Source organism: Achroia grisella, unplaced genomic scaffold (assembly GCF_030625045.1).
Source record: "Achroia grisella isolate CSIRO2021 unplaced genomic scaffold, CSIRO_AGI_Agris_v1 utg783, whole genome shotgun sequence".
In the NCBI taxonomy this organism is placed as follows: Eukaryota; Metazoa; Arthropoda; class Insecta; order Lepidoptera; family Pyralidae; genus Achroia; species Achroia grisella.
The window spans coordinates 795359-820504 of NW_026713023.1; the positions used below are offsets into that span (position 1 = coordinate 795359).

Sequence of the window (25146 nt, forward strand, 5' to 3'; positions counted from 1 at the left end):
ATTGGGATCTTTTATTATTATAATTTGATAATAAATAATGAATTTTAAAGCTTTGTCTGATGAGTAATGTAATAGAACAAAACAATTTTATAAACCAATCATTGCGGACTAAACGTTAAGCCACGCCCTCATTTTGTTCGAATGACATGTACAAATTGTATATTTGTACAATATATAAGTTGTACACATTGTACAAGATTTCTATTCTTGTACACGTGAGCGAAAATATATACTGGAGTTAGTCGTATCATTCTACTTAACAACTAAAAGAAATTAAATGACAAGATAAGAGGCGTGGCATCAATATGTACCCATGCAGTTACCGTAGGCTTGTTTGCCACCATTGTGGTATAAAACAAACGAAATAACTGTACAAAGTTTAGCTTAGTAATAAAAAATGAAATAAGAACAAATAAACTACAAAATAAGAATAATTATTCTTATTCTTATTCCTATTATTCTTAAGAAATATTTTGATTGTAGGAATAATATCGAATATCGGCAATTCAATCATTCATCATCAATCTATGAGCAAAGGCCACCATTAACAATCCCCCCTCTCTTAAAACCATTTATTGAAATCGTTCTGTGCAATATATTTTTAAACGTGTGTTTTGTCATAAAAATAAATAGGAAAAGTGTAGTGTAGACTATTTGAGTAGTTGACTGTCCTCTGATGGGGTCTTATCTCGGACGAGCGCGTTCAGATGCTGTATAAGCCCTTCTACGGACATCTCGCCGTGCACTTTGTTATCTCGCGTGCGTACGTTCACTGTGCCAGAGCTTTTCTCCCGTTCGCCCACAACTGAAATTAAAGTTACATAAACTTTATTACCCGCGGTCAATTGATGTACTGAAAGAAAATATCCGACGAGAAATGAGAAGTATTCAAATTCAAATTTAAAATAGCTTTATTCATGTAGATCTATTACAGACTCTTATGATATGTCAAATCTACCATCAGTTCGAAATGATTTCAGCTGAGAAGAACTCAGCACGTATTCTTTTCAAATGAATGTTGTACATGTTTATAATAATACAGATTCATTTTAAAATTCAAATTTCGAAGAACAGAGACCACCAGCATATGTCATTGCAAAAGCAAATAGTCTAATCAGTGTTCGTAACCCGAACAGAGCAGTCCCCAGAAGCAACACCCGTTCACGACTATGACATATGAGACAGCCATCATTCACTGAACTATGACATATGAGACACGTCGTCACAAGCGAACTTTATATCATTCATCATCGTGTTTACAGCATACATAGATTGTTGTCGCGCGATATAAACTTACGAATGGATGAGTAAGATTACATTCTTTATGTTTGACGGCCTACATGATCTAGCGATTTAACATAACGCTTTGTTTCGATTCCTTGCATGGTACAAGAATTTGTGTTCATATGTATGATTATTTATATTGGTATGGGGGTTTTCTATAAATATGTATTTACAAAATAAATATATCTAAGTATATCTATCAGTTGCTTAACTATAACATAAGCTCTGCTTAGCTTGAGACTACATGACGCTATGTGAATTGACCAAGGATATTCTATGGTTTCTTAAGGGTCTGTAATGTGCACGTTATACCCCTGGTGTTTCAGGCGTTCATAGGTTACGGTAACCGTTCACCATTAGATGAACCGTATGCTTGTTTGCCACCATCATAGTATAATAAATCGACAATAACTTACCGAGTATATAATTGAACTGCGCTAGTTGCGCGTTCCTCACTTTCTTGTTGAGTGTATCGCCAGCGTCCGTGTCCACTTCAGACATAAATCCAGCCTCATATAGTTGCTTATTCACCTAAAACATAGTACATAATGGGCTAACTGGCCTAATATAGCAGGATGGTTACCCCATCCTGTCATTTTCCACTAGAATAATATTAAAAAACAACAGTAACATTTATTAAATTGGTGTAGTTGTTCCAGATTTATTTATTTAGATACTCTTTATTGTACTAAATATATAAGAGGAATCGATATTAACAGAGTTATATGGTACAAAAGTCGCCCTTATCGCTTAAGCAATTTCTTGCAGACAACCTTTTTAGGCATCATTTTACCTTTCATATAACAAAATCAGCATTATTTCCCTTTGTTTCTCTTCTAACGTGGCAAGAATTAGTTTCTAATATAAGCATTTCTCTCTCTTTTTGCTTTTTCTGTCAATGATAGATATATTTTATTTCTATTTGCATTATACAGTAAAAGAGAAAAGTTACATCAAAACATCTGTATAAATACAATAAGACGGGCTTATCGCTAAGAGCATTTTTTTAAGGCAACCATAGGGTAAAAGGTATAATTGTGACATACAAATAAAGTAGAATGTTGTGGTGAACGACTAACATAAAAAATTGTGCGTCCTTCTGATCACTCTCACGTCCAATTCTAACGGGGATTGAAATTACGTGGTTCGAACCCATATGGTGCATGGTGCCCTCAGACTAAGGTCGTATCCATCAGATAGGGGTTGGCCATCAGCCGCTCCATAAGACCTACCGTGGATTTTGAGTGCCATCTGTACCCTAAGCTGTAAAGGCCAGCTACGACCAACTGCATTAGAACAGCTAAAAAAAATAAGAATTGTCTTTAAACAAAATACCTACCTGTACAGCGTAATCATCGAACGCGGGACCGACGGGCACGACGCAGACCTGGCGCGGACTGAGCCAGAACGGCCACTTCCCGGCGTAGGACTCGCTGAGGATGGCCATCATCCGCTCCACAGAACCGAGAACAGCACGATGGATGATCACAGGCCTCTTCTTCTCGCCACTCTCACTGTCATTTTTTTTTTATCTTATTAAATATTGAGGGCTTATTTTCGTAGAATATGCCACCCCCATCGGTACACCAATACATCTTCACATAGAATAAAATAAAGTAGTTTTCCACGTGGTTTCCCCCAACCATCGTGATATTTCCTGGTGAACTTAGTACGATGCTAACTGATCTGCCCTCATGCTCATCTTATCACTCTCCACTGGTGCCCCGTCAGCATAAACCATCGCACCGCACAGGCGGATGTACCATTCCATTATCATACATTAATAAAAAATACCAGATTGTGATCAGGAGTAGTAATTCAACGTTTTTTAACGATTTTTGGGTTGATACAGCCTTTAAACTACAATAATACTCACCTAACGTATGTGAGATTGAACCTCTCTGGTAGTTGGAAGTCGAGCTGTATAGTAGCGCACTGGTGCGAACGTCGCAGAGCATCCTGTATAGTGATGTCGATCTTAGGTCCGTAGAATGCACCATCCTCGGGGTTCAATTGCCAAGGTTTGCCAAACTTGTTTAGGGAGTCAGCCAGAGCCTGTACCAATAATAATAATAATCTCATAACAATTCACACAGCGCCATCTAAACCCAAGCTGGCTAAAGCTTGTGTTATGGGTACTAGATAACTGATAGAAATACAGAGATTTTTTTTCGCAAATACATATTATACATAGAAAACACCCAGACTGATACAAACAATCATACTCATAAAAAATGTTTGTACCGTGCGAGAAATCGAACCTGTGACCTTCGGTAGTACTAAACCACTAGACCACCGAAGTCGCCGAAATAAATTATCATAATTATATTACCTTTTCAGCTTGGTCCCACGTTGCTAAATCGCCGAGGTACTTCTCAGGACGGGTCGAAAGCTTCAATTGGAATGTGAATCCGAAGGTCGAGTACACATGCTCCAGGAATTCCAGACATGCAAACTGTGACAATATACAAAATTTATTTTATTTATATATTTCTTATTGTTGTTTATACATTCATTAAAACTGTTGTGTTATGTCATTTTCTTTTGGATGAAGTAGTAGGTTGATCTCCAAAGTTTCCCTAGGAACAATTGTGATATTTCCTGGTGAAATGCTCATGCTCATCTTATCACGCTCCAGCCAGTGTATACCATTATTATTATCATCATTCAGAAAAAAAACTCACGATCTCCTGCTCGATGTGTTGGGGCGTACAGAAGATGTGCGCGTCGTCCTGCTGGAAGCGCCTGACGCGCGTGAGTCCGGTGAGCGCGCCGCTGAGCTCGTTGCGATGCAACACTCCGAAGTCTGCCATCCGCAGCGGCAGCTCGCGCCACGACCGTGTGCGGTTGTCGAACATCAAGCTGGGGAGAGAGACAGAAGTTAGTTAGCAGGGAGATAGTGATAGGGAAAGATATAAGTTACTTGGTAGAGGGAGACGGAAGTTAGTTTCTAGGGAGAGATAGAAGTTTCTTCATGTGAAGAAACATAGGTTAGCTGGTACGGAGAAACAAAGGTTCATTGATAGGGAAAATCCATGGTTAGTTGGTAAGGGGAAATAGATGTTAGTTGCTAAGGAAATATAAAAATTATTTGATAGAGAGAGAGGTTAGTTGGTAGGGAGACATAGTGATTATATGATATGGAGAAAAATGGGTTAGTTGGTGACAGTGGTAATTTAGTAGGGAGAAACAAAAGTTAATTGGTAGGAAGACAGAAGATAGGTGGCAGGACAGACAAAGATTAGTGGAATAAATGTATATACATATGTATATTACCAGTGACCAGGACAGTTCATAGGCTTCAGCGCGAAGGTCTCTTTCTCCACGTCGAATGAGAACATGTTGTCTGCATAGTGCGCCCAGTGGCCGGACGTCTGCCATAACTTCGCGTTATACATATTTGGGGTCACTACTTCCTGAAATCCGCGAACTCTGAAAAATAAGAACAATATTATTATCCAGATCCAGGATCCTGAAGGTGCGAAAATTGCGAGGATTGTGGAATTTGAAATATTGAAGATTTCTATTTTATATAGACAAGAAATGAAGAATATTAATATTATTTTTTAATTATGCATAATAAATACATTAAGACAATAAATAAAACATTACACACATTACTATTATATTACACGACTGATAACAAAACGTCAATGCATTGCACTGACAATGAAACGTCATTCCATCACATTTACCCCGTTTTTGCACTACGTTCGCCGAGTCTGAAAATATTAATATACCTGTATTGATCTCGTATGAAGTTAATGAGAGTGTTGTATATGTGGGCTCCGCGTGGTTGAAAGAAGCACGACCCAGGCGACAGCTCGTGGAAGAAGTATAGCTCTTGTTCCTATAAAAATAAGACTCAACATTACTTATTCGGTTGTGTGATCTAACTTAAAGTACCTTTTCTGAACCTTCTATTTCATTTTTTTATAATTGGAATGGTACATATACTGACTACCCCCTAGATCATATGAATACATCACAAAGGTGTCATGGCTTCATACCATGAAAACAGTCATATACTGTACTTTATATCTGTCTTAACTATTTCAATCACTAAGCCTTGGTTGAAGGGTGAGATATGGTAGTAAAATCAAAGAATATGGATGCACAACATCTTTGTCATGTTGAATGGCAACACACTATATTTATGAATGATATGGGACACAGTTGCCTAGATATTAAAATGTAATAATTACAATTAAAGCTATTAAGACAAAGTAAATATTGTATACTAAGCATAGAAGAAACTGTTACATTTTTACTATTTATTTATATACATTTAGTATATAATAAGATCGATATTTTAATATATATTATCAGTTCCATATCACCTATAATATACATAGTCTCAACCGACAACAAAATATTATTTACCAGCAACAAGCAACTTAAAATAATACAGACCCTGCCAATTTTTCTGTGATCCCTCTTAGCTGCTTCTTCCTGTATCACTTCCCATTCTTTCAACTGTTTGGGCTCTGGAAATGAAACGCCGTACACTCGTTGTAGGCTTTCCGCATCCGCTTTGCCTTCCCAGTATGTTGCAGAGTTCTACACAGAAATTTTTTTTCATTAAACTTATTTTATTAAGGACATCAGAAAATATTTAACGATAAAACTCTATAATCTCGGAAACTAAATTCACAGTTGAAAAGAATAAACCAGAGAAAATGTGGTATGGAGAATATTTTCTTATTTCATTGCAATGGCAACACTTGATGACGTAATGATTTTGGCACTGTTTATGCATAAACGCGACATTTACCACCTACCATCAGATGGGCCTATAGCTTGTTTATTATATAGTTACATAAAAGATATTTGTACAATATCTTTTATGCCACTCATATGTGGTAGCTTCAATATATAAACTTAGATGAATCATTTGGCTAATTTGTAAAATTATACACTTAAAAGTTATCCATACTAATATTACAAAGCTGAAGAGTTTGTTTGTTTGAACACACTGATCTCAGGAACTATTGGTTCGAATTGAAAAATTATATTTGTGTTGGATAGTCCATTTGTCGAGGAAGGCTTTAAGCTATATAACATTACGCTACGACCAATACAAGCAAAGCATCAGTGATAAATGTTGCAAAAACAGAGAAAATTATTCATATTTGAGGGGTTCCGTTGCGTGCACTGCACAATGAAGTCTCGTGTACAGCTTGTTGGTTATAAAGGCTATATTATTATAACAAACAAAAAAAACTTACTTTTGTAACCTTGACAGCTTTGACCTTCCCAGTGTGTCGAACATGTGGTCCCCTACACAGATCAATCAGCGGGCCACATCTGTACACGGTGGTGGTCGGTGTATTCACCTTCTCGTTCAGTATCCGCACTTTGAATTGATTGTAACCGAACATTTCCAGGAGCTGTTCCTTAGTCAGCTCCAAACGTTCGAAAGGCTGCTTCTCTTTCGCTATCTTCTTTATTAAGCCTTCGAGTACGTGGAAATCACCTGATGAGATCTGTGAAATTACAATAATAATAATAACTCAGGATAATTTACTTAAGCGAGAAAGGGATTGTTAGTAATGTGGACTATTTATTTATTTATTTGAGCGACCAACAAGACATACACCATGAGGTTACAATTATTATAACTTGCAAATAGTTCAGGTATATAGTGTTGACTTAATTACTGGTTGACTATTAACCTCATTGCTAGCAATATATCATGTCAGAATGACCTCCACGTGGTTCCCGCAAGAAACCATTGTGACAAATTCCTTGTGAATTTGTTCTTCCTTTCTTTCCTTCTATATTTCCCTCAATAATAATCTTCTTGAAATCATCGTGCCCTATCAAGTGTCCTAACATTTTTCCTCGTCTATTATATATCTATACTATCTACCCATCCCGGTTTCGCACGGGTGTACATGTATTATACATATAAACCTTCCTCTTAAATCACCCTATCTATTAAAAAAAAACGCTTCAAAATCCGTTGCGTAGTTTTAAAGATTGAAGCATACGTAAGGACGGACAGACAGCAACAGCGACTTTGTTTTATATAATGTAATGATTTCGACGCCGTCGTATTGTAAAATGAAAAAAAAACGTGACCACACTGTTTTCAGGTATGATGCCTCGCATGATACAAACATATGTATTTATGAGTTTAATTGGTTCTATAGATTAAGATGTTGTCATTCCCAAAAGTGGAAACTAATATCATTTTAACCCAATTAGTATCGTCATAAATTTATATTTATCATGTACTAATGTTCAGATAACATTAGTATAGTTTTTATATTATATTGTAATTTTTATTTCTGCCAACATTCCTTAGATTAAGGTATAATAATAATTAATAATAAAATATTAATATAATAATAATTGCGCACACAAGTAATATTTACAAAAATAATTGAATATAAATATGTATATCACTGTACTTGATAATATCACAGTAAACAGTCATGTTTAAAGTGAAATGTAGCTTGAAAAGCACGCTGTTGATGTTGGTTATTACACATAAAAATTACCATAAATGGCAACAGATAAAAGACACTCCTATTAATGTAATTCTGCTTTTGTTGTATCACATATAAAAGAAACAAAATTAATAGACTTTTTATGTGGTAGAGCAAAATTAAATATGCTTACCCCTTTCTCTGGATAATACATATCATAGTAGAAACCTTCCTCAATTGGTGGACCATAGCATAGACAACCACCGTATACCTGAGAATAAAAAAAAAAATATTTTCTAAGCCACTTGTTTAGCAACCTGGTTATCCTTATACAATAGTCCAATCTGATGTGTTATCTTATTTACATAAGTGGTTGTATATCTTTCAAGTGATGAAGCTGATCCAATGAATAAAAAATAAATAAAACTGTATTGAAGGTTCTCACAGAATGTACATTTGTAACTTTTTTTAAACGCGAGAATAATATTTATTAGGATAATTTTAAACGATTTTTAATACTAGGATGCAATAATAAAGATCTGCATTACTCATATACTAAGTTAGAATAAAACCCAGCCTTGCTTTTTATATCTCATTTTTAGTGTTAATCTATGTATCATTACAATCACCTTTGTATGAAATAAATTTTATTTCATAATACAGTAGTGAAAACCAGTCAAATTGATGCACAGATAAACGGACCAAATTCTAACTAGTTTTGTAATCTAAGATAGATTTTTTCATCTCTTCCACATGTATAAATTATCTTTATCATACCCTTTCCAAAGCCTCGCCTAACATATGTGCTGACGAGTGCCAGAACACAGCCTGAGCGTCTGTGTTGTCCCAGCGCAGCAGCTCCAATTTGCAGTCACCTTCCAGAGGACGGTCGAGGTCCCACAGCTCATTGTTGACGCGCGCAATGATGGTGGAGTCCGCCAGGCCCTGGCTAAAGGTAGAGAAACATTATGATAAGATGCAGAATAGTGCTAATTTTTTTATACTACAAGCCAAAGTAACGTAATGATAACGATAAAAAAAAATATATATTTGTATAAGAGACCGTGTCCTCAATATGAATAATAAGTCCAGGTCAATATGAATAATTATTTTTTTATTTTGCCTTGACAAGGATCTGCATAAAAGAGGAAGAGTTTATCACAATCAGGATTTGTGAGCCTCATTACTTAGGTTTAGCCTAATTACATTACTTGGCAGATTACATTGCTAATATCTTCTGCCAAGTCAAGCTCTCCGTGCTGTGCCCTCTCAAAGATATGATTTTCTTTAGTTAGTTCCTTGAAAAGTTTCCACAATATGCTAAAAGGCCTGACATACTCATCCATTCCTGTATTGATACCCCATCTAGTTGAAAAAAAATTAGAATTTTTAAGTCACTATAACTTGAAAACATCAAAGATAAACACAAACTCCAATCAAGCTGTGCTTGCCCCTTTATAAGGTAATTAATGTTTACATTTTATTAAATTAGGTTTTATTTTGAAGTCTATTTAATTACTTAATGGATTTACAGTTTTCTCTAATTCTACTACCATTAGCATATGTGAGGCCATAATGAATGTTTGTAGTCTCACACATAATAAACATCTTACTGATATTCTAAACGCGGAAGTTTGCGAGTATGAATTGTGACTTTCACGCAAAAACTACTAAATGGATTTTGATGAAACTTTACATCAATATAGCTTATATATCATAATAAACACATAGACTGTAATTTGGAAAGATATTAAGTAAATTGAACATATAGTGATAAATGTCAAGTAAGTGTAATGCAGACGAAGTTGCGGGGATCAGCTAGTAATAATATAAACCCATTAAGTAATGTAATTAATGTTCACAACAAACCATACAAGTCTTAAATTGTTTTAATTAAGTAATTAATCTGTTATTACAGACAGAGATATTAGACTGAAGAGACTCCAACACATTAAACACGTATACATCAACATTATAATAATAATTAAATTTGATTAAACCTGTCTTCAAAATAAAAACTGTAATAATTGAATCAGTCTATCAATTTGGAGACATGCAAATGGACAAAATACTTGGTAAACTTAAAACAACCATATCCTATACTATATTAAGTTTGACGCGATTATTATTTATACATAAAATTAAGAAAAAGCATGGTATCTTGCCACAATTACCTTTATATACCACTAGCTACCCACCCGGCTTTGCACGGGTGTACATGTATTATACATATAAATCTTCTTCTTGAATCACTCTATCTATTAAAAAACCTGCTTTAAAATCCGTTGCATACTTTTAAAGATTTAAACATACATAGGACGGACGGACAAACAGCGACAGTGAGTTTGTTTTATACTACGTAATGATCTACTGTCTACTTGAAGAATAGACAGTAGATCATTATAGTGATCATTACATTACAGTTTATAGTGATCACCTTGATGGTTGAAACACTGCCAGAATATTGAGAAATCAATAAAAATTATCCCATGATTTTTCTTAATTTTACATATAAACCCTACTCTAGTATCAGTTGTTATTATTTGTGTTAAAGACAGTTATCAGACAATTTTCATTCAACATCAAAACAACATTAAAGCTTGTATATTGTATATAAAGCCATTATATTGTGATAGTGAATTGATAAATAATAATCAATTCACTCAGATATCATTGAAAAATAAGGAAATCCATTGACACATCATGTAAATCAAGCTCTGCTCATAAATGATACTTACTATTCAATCCAAAACTCGCTTGCGAGCAGGCAAACAAGATTTTCTATTATTTATAGTTCTGTATTAATTATTCTGCGATCAGAACCATATACAATTATAAAACACATGTATCATTAAATATACAATTAGTATTGTATTAAATTATTAGTAGTAATTTTTTGTTTATTTGTATGTAAGAGATGAAACTGTTAAGGCACAATACCATTATCACCCACTATTGGAGTTCTAATTATTCCTTGTCTGACACTAAATTAAAAATTACCAGAATATAATTTAAAAAAAGAATGCAGACAATTACTTTTTAAAATTAATATGTAAGGCCCAAAAGTCAGCCTGCTGGTACTTTATAATGCACAACATTATAAAGTACCAGCAGGCTGACTTTTGGGTGTGAACTATAAAATATCAAATAGTATCCTTAGATAAAGACAATTCCAAGGACAGATATATAAATTAGGTATAGTATATCTATGATAAACATTTGTTAATACCATAAAAAGTCAACCATTAAGCATATAATCATTCAACAATATTTAAATTCAAGAATGTTTAGCTTTTTATAGTATAATATACAGCTTGAAAACCAAGCAATTGATAGCTTATTACTTATAATAGAGCAACACAGCAAGTATCTTGCTCAATTTTCTTGTAATGAAACAGCTTTCCAAATGAGTGGTAGATTTAAAAAAATAAGTTATGGCTATTCAAAAGTATTTAATTTAAGTTTATTTGAATAATTTTCTATTTTATTCTTTGTAGACTCACCTGATGCCCTTAGCGACATCATAAGGTGTGGTTCTCCAAGCCTTGGCTTCTACCGTCTTCCCATCGGGCAGAGTTACAACAATGCTGAGTTCCGGTTTTTGTGCCAACTCCTCTACATATTGAGCCTTATATTTATCCCATAGTGTAATTCTCTTCTGGATATACTCCGGCCATGGATTCAGCTCTGACACTGAACCAGACTCTTCAGTTTTCTTCTTTTTTTCTTTCATTGCTTTAGTCTTTGACTGCAAAGGAAAATAACATTTACTTTTTTTATAAGGAACAAGAAACCTAATGTCATATTACATTGGTACTTTTAATTTAGGGATTTCTATATTTAAATTAAAATGTAATTTTGTTGTAATTAAATAATCTTTCTTCATTCAATTCAATCTTCTCACATGAGTAGTAAACTATAAGTATTATATTTTAAAAACAGTTTTAAAGTGCTTTTATAGATTATATGTACATACAAATAAAAAAATATTATGTTACTCCTTATTAGTTTACACAATAAGCTAATGTAGACTTTTATGTAACTACAGAAATATTAAGTAATTTTTTTATTTAATAATAATATGATAAAATTGTAATTAGAATAATTAAATAAAATGGTAGTAATGGTAGGTAGAGATCTGTTGCCTTTCAAAGTGGAGATAATAAAGAATAAAAAATAGGTAAAAGGCATATCTTTTGTATAGTAAACAAGATAGGTTACCAAATATGATAGGTTATATTTACAAATATTACTCAACCGTTTCCTAAAAATTGTTATACTGTAACAGTTTAATTTTTTTTCATAAATCGCATTTGTATTTGAAAAAAAAATTATAACAATAACAAAAGATATGTTTGTTAACTACATAAGTAATAAACATTTCACAATAATTAAAAAACAGAAGCGTTACTTCCGTGTTCCCAACAAATCCTATTTGCCTATATTCCTATAAGTGAAATAATAACTTCATATAAGGTCTTATTACTTTAATAATTCCATATTTAACAGCAACGTTAAATATGAAATTATTAAAGTAATAAGGCGGTATGTAATAAATGATTCATTGCAGCAACATTTGCTGACGAAACAATCCTACAAACCCATGTGGCATAGGTCTCCTTCAAACGAACTACGCAACGTCCGCGGAGGCCGAGCAATTTTAGCATCACTTAAATGAACCACAGAAATACAAACTGTGACTAAATAAATTGTTTAAAATCCTGCCTTTTCGTTAATATTTAGGTTTTTTATATCTTCCGCGGCGGTGTCACCCATCACGTTGCTGTGCTAGTTTCTTCGCAATTGACAGTTTGACAGTTGGAAATGGTTGACACTTGACAGATTGCACAATTGACATAAAATGTCAGCAGAGGCTGTCATCAAAGGATTTATATTGGCTGCATGTGCAAAATTCTCTTTGCCTTTCCTTTATAAATATTACGTCATTTTTGTATTTTTTGTTGTCTTATTGTAAAGGCTGTACGGTCTAAGGATCTTTGCCTGTTCCGTCAGTGAAAAGGAGATGGACGAATATGGAAAAAAAAATGTATTATTGTAAAGTACTTGTAATCTCAGATGAAACAATGTTACATAGTTGTAATGAAACATTTAGTTTGTAAACAATGTAAAACCACAGATAACATAATATTACATATTCCTCATTGAGTGCCACTGGTAAAACTAACTTAAATTGTATTTCACAGGCCCTAAAGCTTATTTTCTATTTACTCCACAAAATTAAGGAATTCTGCTCCTTTCGCAGTTTGCTATTATATGAATGAATTTGCCCTAGTAGAAAACAGTGAACTATTTCAGTATATTATTGAAACTAGCTGTGCCCGCGACTTCGTCCGCGTGGAATAGTGACCCTGATCAAACAAATAAAAACTAATTACAAATGTAACCAAAAAAACCCAAAAAAATTTCATCTTTCTAGCTTCAAAAATAACAGTACTTCCATATAAACCTTTCTCCCCTTTCAACCGCTTACATCCCTATTTCTTTAATTATATTAAATTAATAGCCTAAAAAATAAGCATCAAGCTCCTAGATTTAAAAACGACAATACTAAAGGGTTTTTCGAGGAAAATTGGAATAAAAGAACTTTACACTCTCTTCTAATTTTCACACGCGTGAGAATTATTTCTATAACATTTCTATTGTTCTTAAGTTCTTTAGCGTTCTTTCTTCTTTAGGAGCACTTTCCCAAGTTGTTACAAAGATTGGTAGTTGTCTATATTTGAAAGAATGTTTAGTATTTTAGATTCTACCATTGCATCATCAAATGGCATTTTTAATTGTGTCAGTCTATGTATTAAATTTTCAAGCATTGTAAAATGTTCATCTGTGTCCTTTCTTATTGGAAAGCAGAATAATATGTTTTGCTGTTTGTATTTTTTCCCTCAGTATTGTCTGCATTATCAATATATTGTAATGACCTTTGAGAAGAATTTTTATTTAAAATTTTGCTGAATTTTTATTTAAAACTTATACTTAGACTGTGTGTATTATTTGGATAGCCCATAACCTGAAGGGTTTTACGAGGAAAATTGGAATAAAAGAATTTTACATCTTTACAGAACAACTATTATATTTAGACAGCGCTTGTAACATCCTTTTAAAAAACAAAGTAATTTCTTCTTTTTTTACAAATACTTTATATAAACTAAGGATGTATCAAGAAGAGCCGTATTTTATGCAATTACTGTAATTTGTTCTTTAGCCCGCCAAAAATCAAACCTGCAAATTGACATGTAACTATTTTATAAATATTATAAAAATGAAATTGCATGATGTTGGTAAATATGAGATTTAACCTTCTGACATTTATAAAAAATTTAAATGTGACTAAAAATGGTTATTTAACAAGACTATCAATATATATATAATCAAAAATTCTAGTTTGGTTCGATCAATTGCACTTATGCAAAAATTCAGTTCTATGGATGCATCTTTGCAGCGAATTATGACTGCTTTTAAGCAATTCGAGAAAAAACTTGACAAATTGCAAGAAGACGTAAACAATCATGGTCAAACTTTATCGGAATTACGTTTCATGGTGACTAGTCTTTCGAGTGGAGGCGATATTAAATTGGATGATTTCAGACGTCCCACAAAGAACAGCACCGCTATGCAATACGAACGCCTGAATATAGAACAACCGATGAAAAGAAGAACCGCCATACAGCCATTCTCTACTAAAATAAAGGTTAAAAGCTTCCAAAGCCAAAAATATGGGCTGAGATCCTCAAGTCTAGATACATCATTTTTGAATAAGGTTCCGACAGATAAAAAAGGATTAGGAAGCCATACGTATAGACCGGGAAAAGGTGATGCACCTAGAAAAGCTACTATGCTGAGGACACGGAAGGGAATGGATAAAAAGAGAAGCAAGGTCTAATATAGACATTATTGGAATTGATGTGGAATAATAGAAACTGAACTTTATTACGAAACGATATATAGATGAAATTGAAATAGCATGATTTTACTAATTTAATGGGAGTAACTAAACCGAATTTATGTAAAATAAAATGCTTACTGATATAATTATTATTCTATATTCATAAAAAAACATTGGAATGTATAGAAATAGACAAACGTAATTTAATTTAAATATGTTATTAAAACATGTTACCCACAGACATGAAGCATTCTCATCTCTTAGTTATCCAATTATCAAAGCTAACAGTACCTCCAATTACGCTATAGATGGAATCGCAACTTGCGAATATTATGAAATGAGAAAAGATTAACAAAAGTTTATAAATAACACTTAAATTTATGAAACACGTTATATTTCAGATAGTAAAATTGTGCAGCGAGGTACTTTTTCAAAAGCAGATATATTTTAATAAGTAGTACATATAAAAGTTCTATAATAAAGGTTAACTACAGTAAATTAATTTTAGCGATAAGGCCGCCTTTTGTCGAGCATATTCTCACAAATCTTCGTTCCTTAATCACTATTATGATATTAAATATTGCAATGGCACTTCAACACATGCTTGCAGAGCATCTGGCCAGTAACGAGTTTTAAAAAGCAAAAACCATATATAAATAGATTAATTACAAATTATTAATAAAATAAATTCTAATATATTATTAAAATAAAATATTAATATTAGGTTATGAAAATTATGTGGCATTTCAATAGATAGAATATTATAGATGTGAATTACTGTTCCTCAATCATACACTAATAACTGAACAATTAAGAGATGCGAGTTCAAATCCCGCCGAAAGCTATTTCAGTCTATAATAGCCTAGGGCAATTAATACAATGCTATCTAGTTTTATTGTATATACATAGAAACCATACAGAGCAATAAAATCAAACTCAATATAAATGTTAATATATATATGTATATAAGAACAAAAAAGAAAATGTTTATACCGTGCAAAGAGTCACACTCATGACCATCCGTCAGGGACCGTCAAGTCTAATATATAAAATTGTAGCATGCAATGCGTATATTTTAAAATTGCTGAACCTAACACTACTCTTATAGAACTCAAACAGAATCAGTCTCAAATGTACTTATTTTCATATACATGTCAATTGATTGTATGTAAACAGATGCGCAAGGTATATAGGATATTAATTTAAAAAATTACCGCCATTACTGAAATGCCACTATTCACCGTCAAAACTTAAACTAAAAATGTACAAGAAAACATAACATTATAAACCCAATTTTATTGGTATCAACAACTTAGAACAGATTTTATAAAATTCACATAACAAATAAACCTCTAAATACAGACTAAACATTCTGGAATATCATTTAAAAAGTACAAAATAAACCAAAACTTCATAACCTAAAAATGTATACAAGCTGTGGTCAAATTTTTAATTTAGAAATTAGTAAAGAAACAGCACCTTATAATATAAAAAAAATATATAGAATCTGTGGTCAAAATTTAAATTTATATTTGGTTTTATTGTTTTTTGACTACAGTGGCCAGTATTTCGAAGCCACTAGATTTGGTTTCTAATGATTGTCTAAATATCTGCGCGTGTTGCCATGCCACATCACCGTTGCCGCCACTGAGATCCACTGTAATCACTGCGGTGGTGAATTCGTCACTGAACGTTGTTGGTGATTCTGAAAATTATTATGAATTTCTATCATATATTATACTAGCTACCGAAGGCTGGCTTACTGTTACTCTAGGTTTAAAAATTAAATGTCTAAGTCCAAATTTCTCCATTACACATACAGAGAAAACTATCCCTAAACCAATTAGAGCTATTATTAGCAATTCCACCGACAAAACTAAAATACAGGCCTATAAATAGGTCTAGCACCTTTGCCTATAGCACAGTTTCATTCATTGTTTTATTTCATTCATTCCATTGCACTATCAAAGTAAATCTTCAAAAATAAATCAATACTATATGAATACTAACCACTAAATTTAGTATACACAGGATCCTTATTATCAAATTTTAACTTCCAGTCGATCTTTCCGGTCTCAAACACAGCGGTGCTGGCTTGTATGCTGATTACCTTGAACACGTGATCGGCTGTTGTACTTAGTCTCCACGAGATGCTACCATGATTTTCGTCCGCTGTGATATAGAAAATTGTTATTAATTATTTTTATGTATGTGGAATAGTTCTTCACGCACGGGATTTTCATTTAATGTTATTCATAAACACCTATACAAGTACACAATGTAAATAAAGTGGCTTTAATAAAAAAAAGAAATTCAGTTGAGTTTATTGCCAGTGAACTGGATTTGAATTAAACTTCTATACTGAACTGGACGGTAGGGGAAAAAAGTATAGTAGTACAAAAAAAATCATTCATAAGCGGCTAAATGTCCTACATGAATAAATGATTTTAATTTTGAAGAATAGATTTTAAGAAGAACTTAGTAATGTGAATTAATGGCCCCATTCCTACCAAAGTACCAAGTCAGATTGACTACACGGTTCCCCCTGGAAACCATCGTGATAAATTCCTGAATATGGCATGATGGGCTAACTGACCTGACCTCATACTCATCTTATCATCCTCCACTGGACCCCACTGTGGTTGTACATATAAAAGCATTATTATTATTATTAACTACGTAAAATTAATAAAAATGCACTTACGTTCTCTTGCTAAATAGACTTGTTTCCAATCCAGCTCGATCTTCCTAAACATGCCCTTTCGCTCATAAGTTCCAGCCTCCCATCCGATAACCAGATCGTCTTTTCCTCCGTCGCAGGATATCCGGTACTTGTCCGTGCTCGGATAGTACCGGATACTGTAGTTGCCCGGTTTAGAGAGTTCAAAGGTATGACTAATATTGCCGATCTCGCCACGCTTCGCTCGCCAGTCTTTAGAGCCGGTTATCCGCCCGTGTGATTCACTGTCATTTGGCTTTCTGAAAACATATTTCCTCTGAAATATATGGGTTTAGTAAGCTAGCTTACTAAGCCCATATATTTTAGCTTAGAAAGGAAGAGTAAAATTAAAATGGTGGTCAAATGAAGAGAAGAATTATGAGAAGTGAAATGATCAAAATATCCTTTTACCATGATTTTATTGTGTTCACAAATTTTAACTTAAAAATGTAAAGTTCAACTAAATTATTGAAAAGAGCAATACGCAAGTTTGTTGCTCGTTCTTCTTATGTTGAGTCAGCTTTCCCTATGAGCGGTAGTTTAAAAAAATAAGTATGACTATTCAAAAGTGCTTAAATATAAGTTTATTTGATTTTCTATTCTATTCTAACTTCCGGTTTTTCGAGAGTAGTGGACCATTAGATGGCGATCTATGACCGGTGATTCGGACAAAAAGGGCATTATATGAGCAGCCTGCGAACAGAATGGGCAAGTTGTGAACAGGTTTCTAACAGTACAAAATTAATTTTATATGTATCAATTGCGATTGACATTTATAGACTTTGACTAAAGTATGAATGTTACCTTTCCACCATGAGCTCGACCAGCTCCTCAAGTGCTCGTTTGGTGAGATATCGCCGCCTAGCCTCCGACACCTGGCGTTGTCTATGCTCCCGTAATGTCATTAAACCCGTTATCAAATCAGCTTCGTTGCAGAGATTTCGTCTGCCCAGGATCTAGAACATGCATAATTTTCACGTCATTGACCGTCTCGGTTTAGCACATTTCCGATGATCGTAGGTTCGATTCTTCGCACGGTACATATATTTGGAAATGTGAATCACCACACTGACTTATCTGTATGGTATGTTCTATTTATTTAAAATACTGTTCATTATTGACCAGTATCGGATTTATATTTTTATAAGAGAGGGCAATTTATTTCCCCATGTACCTACTACATCATCAGCAGCAGTATCAGTAGGTAGGTACTACATCATCCATATACTTTTCGAAAATATTAACTTTCTCTAGTTTAATTGTTTGACTTTTATCCACTGAAATCGAATGACGGTCCTCCCTCTAAAATCTGCCGCCCTTAGGCCGCGGCCTATATGGGCTATTTATAAATCCAAGACTGTTACTGACGATATCGTCAGAAATAATTATAATATGTCAGGACTAACACTGCACTATTTCGTCCCAAGCTAAGTAAAGCTTATGTTATGGATAATAGACACATGATAAAGACAATAATAATAATAATAATCTCAGGACAATTCACACAGCGCCATCTAGACCCAAGTTAAGCTAGCTAAAGCTTGTGTTATGGGTACTGGACAACTGATACAAATACATAGATAATTTTTCTTTTTTCGTAAATACATACATATTATACATAGACAATATTACTCGTGAATACAAAGGTTTTTACCGTGCGAGAAATAGAACCTGAGACCATCGGATGCAAGACGGTATGTTAAATCGTTAGACCACCAAGGCAGTTAACAGTTCAATAGAGGAGGTTAAGTCCTAGTTAAGCCCTAAACAAAATAGAGTTTGTATTAGTAAAAATAAAAATATATTTACGTATTTATCAGTTATCTAGTACCCATGACACGAGCTTTAGGTAGCTCAACTTGGGACTAGATGGCGCTGTGTAAACTATCCTGAGATTATTATTATAAAAATAAAAGAACGCAGAAATATAAATATCTCTTTTTTTCTCTTTCTTTCTTTAATATTTACTAGCTACTCGCCCCGGATTCGCACGGGTACACATGTATTATATAAATAAACCTTCCTCTAGAATCACTCTATCTATTAAAAAACCCGCTTCAAAATCCGTTGCGTAGTTTTAAAGATTTAAGCATACATAGGGACGGACAGACAGCGACAGCGACTTTGTTTTATACTATTTAATGATAATATACTATATAATATCTCCCGCTCACCTGTTTGTGGTTAGTGGTGTACCTCCAGGTGACGTCCTGAAGGTCATCTCTCGAGACCCCAATGACGTAGGAGAGTTTCTTGCCCCATCCGTGGCTGTAGGTGAGCGGTGCGTCCATTATGGCTTCACATGGGTCCACGTGAAGCCATTTTTTTGTGTCGTAGTCGTACACCTGGTTCAGGGGAGGGGATATTTAATATATATATATACTATACTAACCCGCGGTTTCACCTGCGTGATAATAGACCTTATATCTTTTGAATTATCACTATTTCACGTCATTCTGATGTATAAGAAATAACATTATATTACGAATATAGACGAATAAAGTATAAATTTTTTTTTCATTAAAATCAGTTCAGTAGTATTTGCGTGAAAGAGTAAGAAACATCCATCCATATCCTCACAAACTTTCGCGTTTATAATATTAATATATATGTATATTGTTAAATATACTCTTTACCTACAGCAAAGGATTGGTAAGTTATTCATTTTACCATAAAAGGCATTTGCCAGCCGTATTATTAGTTATTGTACATAAGGCAGGCTTACCTCGCACCAAACATGATCCGTGACGTCATACACGTATCGTGTATCGTAGCCCATTGCGCGGCATATTAGAGTGAAACAGTTGGCCCACTCGCCGCAACGTCCGCGCCGCGACTTCAACAGCGCGCGCAGATCGTTGTATCGAGGGAAGTCTGTTTCTATCTCGCACTGGTAGCAGTGGTATAACTGAGACAACAATATAATATTAGTTATTAAATAATCATCATTACATAGTATAAAATAAAGTCGCTGTCGCTATCTGTCCGTCCCTATGAATGCTTAAATCTTTAAAACTACGCAATCGATTTAGAAACCGTTTTTTAATAGATAAAGTGATTCAAGAGGAAGAAATTGTGATTCAATCAGCACGTTCGATAGTAGATTGTGCTTTACGTTATGTATAACGACACGTAGGTCACGCAGTACCTCATATATATAGTTTATGTAATTAGTCTAAAAGTATTCAAGATGTAACAGTTAATATAAAAGTTACACCCTAATAGCTAGTAATAATTAAAATGGCTATTAAAATAGGGGTTAATGGTAGGAGGGTGAAAATTTAGAGTTGTACGTGTATTTTAAAGACACATTATAAAAGAATAAAAAAAAATGTTAGAGATGGACAACAATTATCACTTAGGTGTATGAAAAATAGATAGTAGTCGATTCTCAGACCTACTGAATATGCATAGAAAATTTCTTATAAATTGGTCAAGTCGTTTCGGATGAGTATGGTAGCTAACATTGTGACTCGAGAATTTTATATATAAAAAGATTATCCCAAAACTCCCGCACTGACAGTCATTTTATTATGGTTACCTTTTTTGCATTTCTTGTACAGTATATTATGACAGTTTAAAAGCACACAAAAACGCATAGCAGACGGCCTCGGTGGTCTAGTGGTTTAGCACATCGCTTTACGCCCGATGGTCGCGGGTTCGATTCCTCGCACGTATGTATGAGTTATTGTATCGGTCTAGGTGTTTCTATGTATATTATGTATTTTAGAATAAAAAAACAAGTATCTACATATGTATTTATATCAATAGTCTAGTGCCCATTATACAAGCTCAGCTTAACTTGGGACTAGATGACGCTGTGCATTATTACATACCTCCAATGTACATGTTTCGGTTTCAGTTCTCAATGATGTGGTCTTAGCGAATACGGTCTCCCCACCGCATCTCTTGCACGCTGGCTTGTCGACCCACGAGAAAAACTTGTGCTTGAACCAGTTGATGAGTTCCATCAGCAAAGCAATGTCGAATGGGAGGTCTTGTCCTTTGAATTCTCCTGCGAATTAACTTATTTTTTTATATTCTATCGAATTATGTGTTATTTTTGCAGAAATGGATGTAGATCAAATTACACACACATTTTAATAGTAGCAGAACTAAATAAAATAATACAAATAAATTGAGTAATGTTTTTCCTCTTTATTTTGACACTATCTGTGCTCGCGGTTTCAGACGCATATATAGCCTATACGTTATTCTACTGATTAAGCTATATTACTGTAAAGTTTCATCAAAATCCATTCCGGATTTTTTTCGCGAAATAGTAATGAACATCCATACATCCATCCATGTATACTTACAAACTTTCGTGTTTATAATACAACAACTAAATAACATGAGATAGAATGTGAAGTTTAGTACATATATTTGTGACCTGCTATTCCACTTCAGGGTCGAATCTCAATATAGATTTTAAATCAATCAATTTTGGTACTCTTCTTTCGAAACATAATCATGTCAAAACCAGATATCAAAAACAATGTTATGATATATTTTACCGTATTAGGTGATATTTTGTGATATATTGTTCAACTAACAGTAACATTAGCATGTAGATATGGCGGAAATATTACCACAGCTATTGGAAGCATTATGTTCCCCATTAGTGATTGAATAACATGTAGTTATTACTTCTTTCATAGAGTACCAAATATAAAAATTTGCTATTATACAATTCAGGAGTATTGTATAAATAAATGAATCCAATATAATAATAGCTAATTGGTTGATTGCAGATAGTCAAAAAAAAAAAAAAAACAGGTTTACAAAAAATACACAACACAGAATCCAACATAATTAGATTGTAATTAATTTCCTAACTAGATAGGCTGTTTGGTAATAGGGTAAGAACTAATTCATCCTAGTTAACATGTTCAAGAATGAAATCCCACTAAGGACTGGCATTTTTTTATTGTTCATCAGGTGGGTATGTGCATCTTTAAAATGTTTCATTTCTAAAATGTGTGTAGATTCCTTTCTAAAACTAAGTACTTAATTACTTAAATACAATTTTAATAATTAAATAATATACAATTTCAAATTATTAATTATTACTATTTTTAATATAATTATTATATATTATATAAAAAATAACTCATCCTCCTCTCTTCTCTTCCGCTTGCTGTACCCAACAGGGTCCATAATTAACCTACTTTGAAATGTACCTGTCTATCTATCAACTGTAAAATTATGGAATGCAAAGCTTAAATAAATAAATAAAATACTGACCAGCTTTGATCTTCTTTTGTCGTTCTCTGACTCTGTCAATAGCCATCAATTGTAATGTCACAATAGGAATACATTGTCGTGCTAAATCTTGTAAGTCCTCATCTTCATATTTTATCATATTATTGAATAATGCTTCAATTTTTAGCAACAATGGGTTTTTAGTTTTCTGTAAAAATTAACAGCATTCTAATTGAGGTGAATACAATACATGTCAATAGGTCTACTGACATAATATAGATATATTTAAAATATATAATATCTCAGGATAATTCACACAGCACCATCTCCATACTCCCAAGCTATATATATAAATTATGGGTACTAGACAACTGATATAAATACATAGATACATTTTTTTTTTGTAAATACATTTAACTATATATATGTCTATAGGGGGGAGAGAGGATTGTTAGTAATGTGGACTGAAGATCTTATTGCTAGCAATGTACCAAGTCAGGTTGACCTCCATGCGGTCTCTCCTAGAAACCATCATAAATTCCTGGTGAATTTGTCACATCCTCCTCTCTGGTGCAGCATTACATTATCATCCATAAATATATATATGTCAAGGATTTGAAGGCTGTATAAGCTCTTATTGTATAATTATTCTAGTATATACCAGTATATTAGCTGGAGTGAGTATAGTCTTCTTTGTTTGTGGTTGGCTTCTTATAGATTTAATACTGGTTTTGCTCTGATCCAAGCCTCCATAGCACACACAGAGCTTCCTCTCTATTGTCACTTGAGCAATCCTCAATTTGCTGAGTGAATAGTCCTTCGGGTATATTAATGTATCTGCCACCTAAAAGTAGGAAAAAATAGATATAGAAGTTTTCCATTCTCATTCATAAACATAGAATTGTTCAAAAAAAAGAGATATGTAAAATGAGACAGTTTCCTAATTGGAAATACAGTCCTGTCTTGTCAACAGATTCCCACAACAAATATGCTGAAGGCTTGGTGAGCCGATTGTGAGATATAAATGTGAAAAAAACTTCTGAGAATATATGTGGCATGTTTGAGGCTGTGTGTGTGCACCTTAATTCTCTTTCTTGCTACTAGTACATACATATCATGTGTACCAGATAAGTAGATGTATAGCCATATGGCTGTATTCTCCTTTTAAATGCTAGTATAATTGTGAGTCCATACAAATAATATGTGTTAGAACAAATATCTCTCGTATGACATATTTAAGCAGTTAATTATTGTTGTTTTAAAATTCATCCAATTCGGACAGGTGAAGAGCAAGAGATATACTGCCTAGTTATTAGTTCTATCAATCTTGAGTATGTACATCAATTTACATAAATTCATAGATTGAGTAATTCACAGCCATTAAACAAACATGAAAATTGTACCCAAAAGTACAAATCTGACGCTCATGGCACCCATGGTCTAAGTAAATGGTGATGTACCCACATATTTGATTTTGAATTTACAGTTTACCTCATTAAGAATATAAAGATAAAATATAAAACAAAGTCAGTATGGTAAGTTTTCTGCCCGCAGAACATCGATAAGACATGGTATACAGAGGCAGTGTCTGAATAACTTGTCACATACAACAGTTATAAATATATTTTAAAATTTAATTTCTTCCTTGCAATGGATAAAAAATATTCATGTTACATGGGCTGCGAATCATGGTATACAGCCAGTATTAAAAAAAAAAGATGAACAATCTATATAGTTCTATGGTTACATTTCAATATTATCTAAGGGCAAAAAATATTTCGCGAAGAAAAAAGTGCGGTAGATAAAACCAATATAACTTACCAGTTGAAAACCAATGTATTTCATATAGTCCACTAAAGCTTCATACTGTTTACATTTCTTCACAAAATCACCACTGATCGTTCTCAACTCGTAGTCATGGGGATTTTCTAAAATACTAATAATATGACCGAGAACTTCATAAAGTATTTCACTGAATTTCCTACTGTCCCGTACACTTTGCTCCACTAACGCCAGGCGTGCCATATCCTCCATTGTAAATATTTTATTCTATATTAAATTACTGTAATTATATATTTGATAACTTGTTATTATTTTTATCAAAGCAAGAATTCATTCTCAGGCCGATATGACTTGTCAATTTTTCATTTGTGTGCCGGCTGATTCCCCATAGTGAAGTACACAGAGACATATTGTAATATCGAGTCGTTATTTACAGTGAGAATTTCTAATTGAGTGTTCTCGCTATAATTGTTAATAATAAAAACTACATAGTCTGTATTCTACACAATGTTTTAATTTATCCAATATAAATAAATTTTGTTGTTATCAGCATATTTGTTTTCAATCTATTCTAATGCTGTTGGCCGCAGCTGGCCTTACAGCTTCACCGAACGATACGGAGTGAGTGCAAATAATAATACAAACCCGCTGAAGGACTTATGGAGCAGTTGAAGGCTAGCTTCTGCCTGATGCATAAAACTTTAGTCTGCAGGTGCTACTAGTAGCACCGAATACCTAGGTATTCGAAATTCGGCTCATCATTAAAAATATAAGTTTATAGATATGAAGTTGATTATTATGTCTAAACTTTTATTTAT

General features: G+C 33.5%; 3 protein-coding genes across 4 annotated transcripts; 1 reads left to right on the forward strand and 2 right to left on the reverse strand.

Annotated features, from left to right (window-relative positions):
• Window positions 1-323: 323 nt before the first annotated feature.
• On the reverse strand, window positions 324-12501 carry LOC131851427 (threonine--tRNA ligase 1, cytoplasmic). 2 transcript variants are annotated; one of them, XM_059201925.1, is made up of 14 exons: window positions 12320-12501; window positions 11222-11466; window positions 8496-8667; window positions 7912-7989; window positions 6513-6770; window positions 5698-5844; window positions 5025-5134; window positions 4561-4716; window positions 3969-4146; window positions 3617-3739; window positions 3161-3339; window positions 2624-2798; window positions 1701-1815; window positions 324-805 (listed from the first exon to the last, which is right to left on the reverse strand). In XM_059201925.1, the coding sequence occupies exons 1-14, from the start codon at window positions 12383-12385 to the stop codon at window positions 651-653; spliced, it is 2157 nt and encodes a 718-aa protein (XP_059057908.1). In that variant the 5' UTR covers window positions 12386-12501; the 3' UTR covers window positions 324-650. The 2 variants fall into 2 exon arrangements, with proteins under 2 accessions (XP_059057908.1, XP_059057909.1); XM_059201926.1 differs by having other exon boundaries at window positions 12444-12494.
• Window positions 12502-13972: 1471 nt separating this feature from the next.
• Window positions 13973-14840, forward strand: LOC131851460 (uncharacterized). Its single transcript, XM_059201964.1, has one exon. The coding sequence runs from the start codon at window positions 14143-14145 to the stop codon at window positions 14617-14619; it is 477 nt and encodes a 158-aa protein (XP_059057947.1). The 5' UTR covers window positions 13973-14142; the 3' UTR covers window positions 14620-14840.
• Window positions 14841-15784: 944 nt separating this feature from the next.
• LOC131851453 (peptide-N(4)-(N-acetyl-beta-glucosaminyl)asparagine amidase) lies at window positions 15785-24699 on the reverse strand. Its single transcript, XM_059201956.1, has 10 exons — window positions 24368-24699; window positions 23208-23390; window positions 22589-22754; window positions 21178-21356; window positions 20067-20249; window positions 19516-19686; window positions 18146-18297; window positions 17327-17601; window positions 16633-16794; window positions 15785-16327 (listed from the first exon to the last, which is right to left on the reverse strand). Exons 1-10 carry the CDS (start codon window positions 24578-24580, stop codon window positions 16161-16163), a joined length of 1851 nt encoding a protein of 616 aa, XP_059057939.1. The 5' UTR covers window positions 24581-24699; the 3' UTR covers window positions 15785-16160.
• Window positions 24700-25146: the final 447 nt, after the last annotated feature.

Excerpts from the sequence above, each read along its gene's own strand:
- LOC131851460 (XM_059201964.1), top strand. The coding sequence starts at position 14,143 with ATGCAAAAATTCAGTTCTATGGATGCATCTTTGCAGCGAATTATGACT.
- LOC131851453 (XM_059201956.1), bottom strand. The coding sequence starts at position 24,580 with ATGGAGGATATGGCACGCCTGGCGTTAGTGGAGCAAAGTGTACGGGAC. Across the intron at positions 22,755-23,207 it reads TCACTCCAGCTAATATACTG|AAAACTAAAAACCCATTGTT; the intron begins GTATATACTAGA and ends TAATTTTTACAG. Across the intron at positions 17,602-18,145 it reads GTCGAGCTCATGGTGGAAAG|AAAGCCAAATGACAGTGAAT; the intron begins GTAACATTCATA and ends ATATGTTTTCAG.
- LOC131851427 (XM_059201925.1), bottom strand. The coding sequence starts at position 12,385 with ATGCTAAAATTGCTCGGCCTCCGCGGACGTTGCGTAGTTCGTTTGAAG. Across the intron at positions 5,845-6,512 it reads AAGCTGTCAAGGTTACAAAA|AACTCTGCAACATACTGGGA; the intron begins GTAAGTTTTTTT and ends ATTTCTGTGTAG. Across the intron at positions 2,799-3,160 it reads TTCAATCTCACATACGTTAG|TGAGAGTGGCGAGAAGAAGA; the intron begins GTGAGTATTATT and ends AAAAAATGACAG.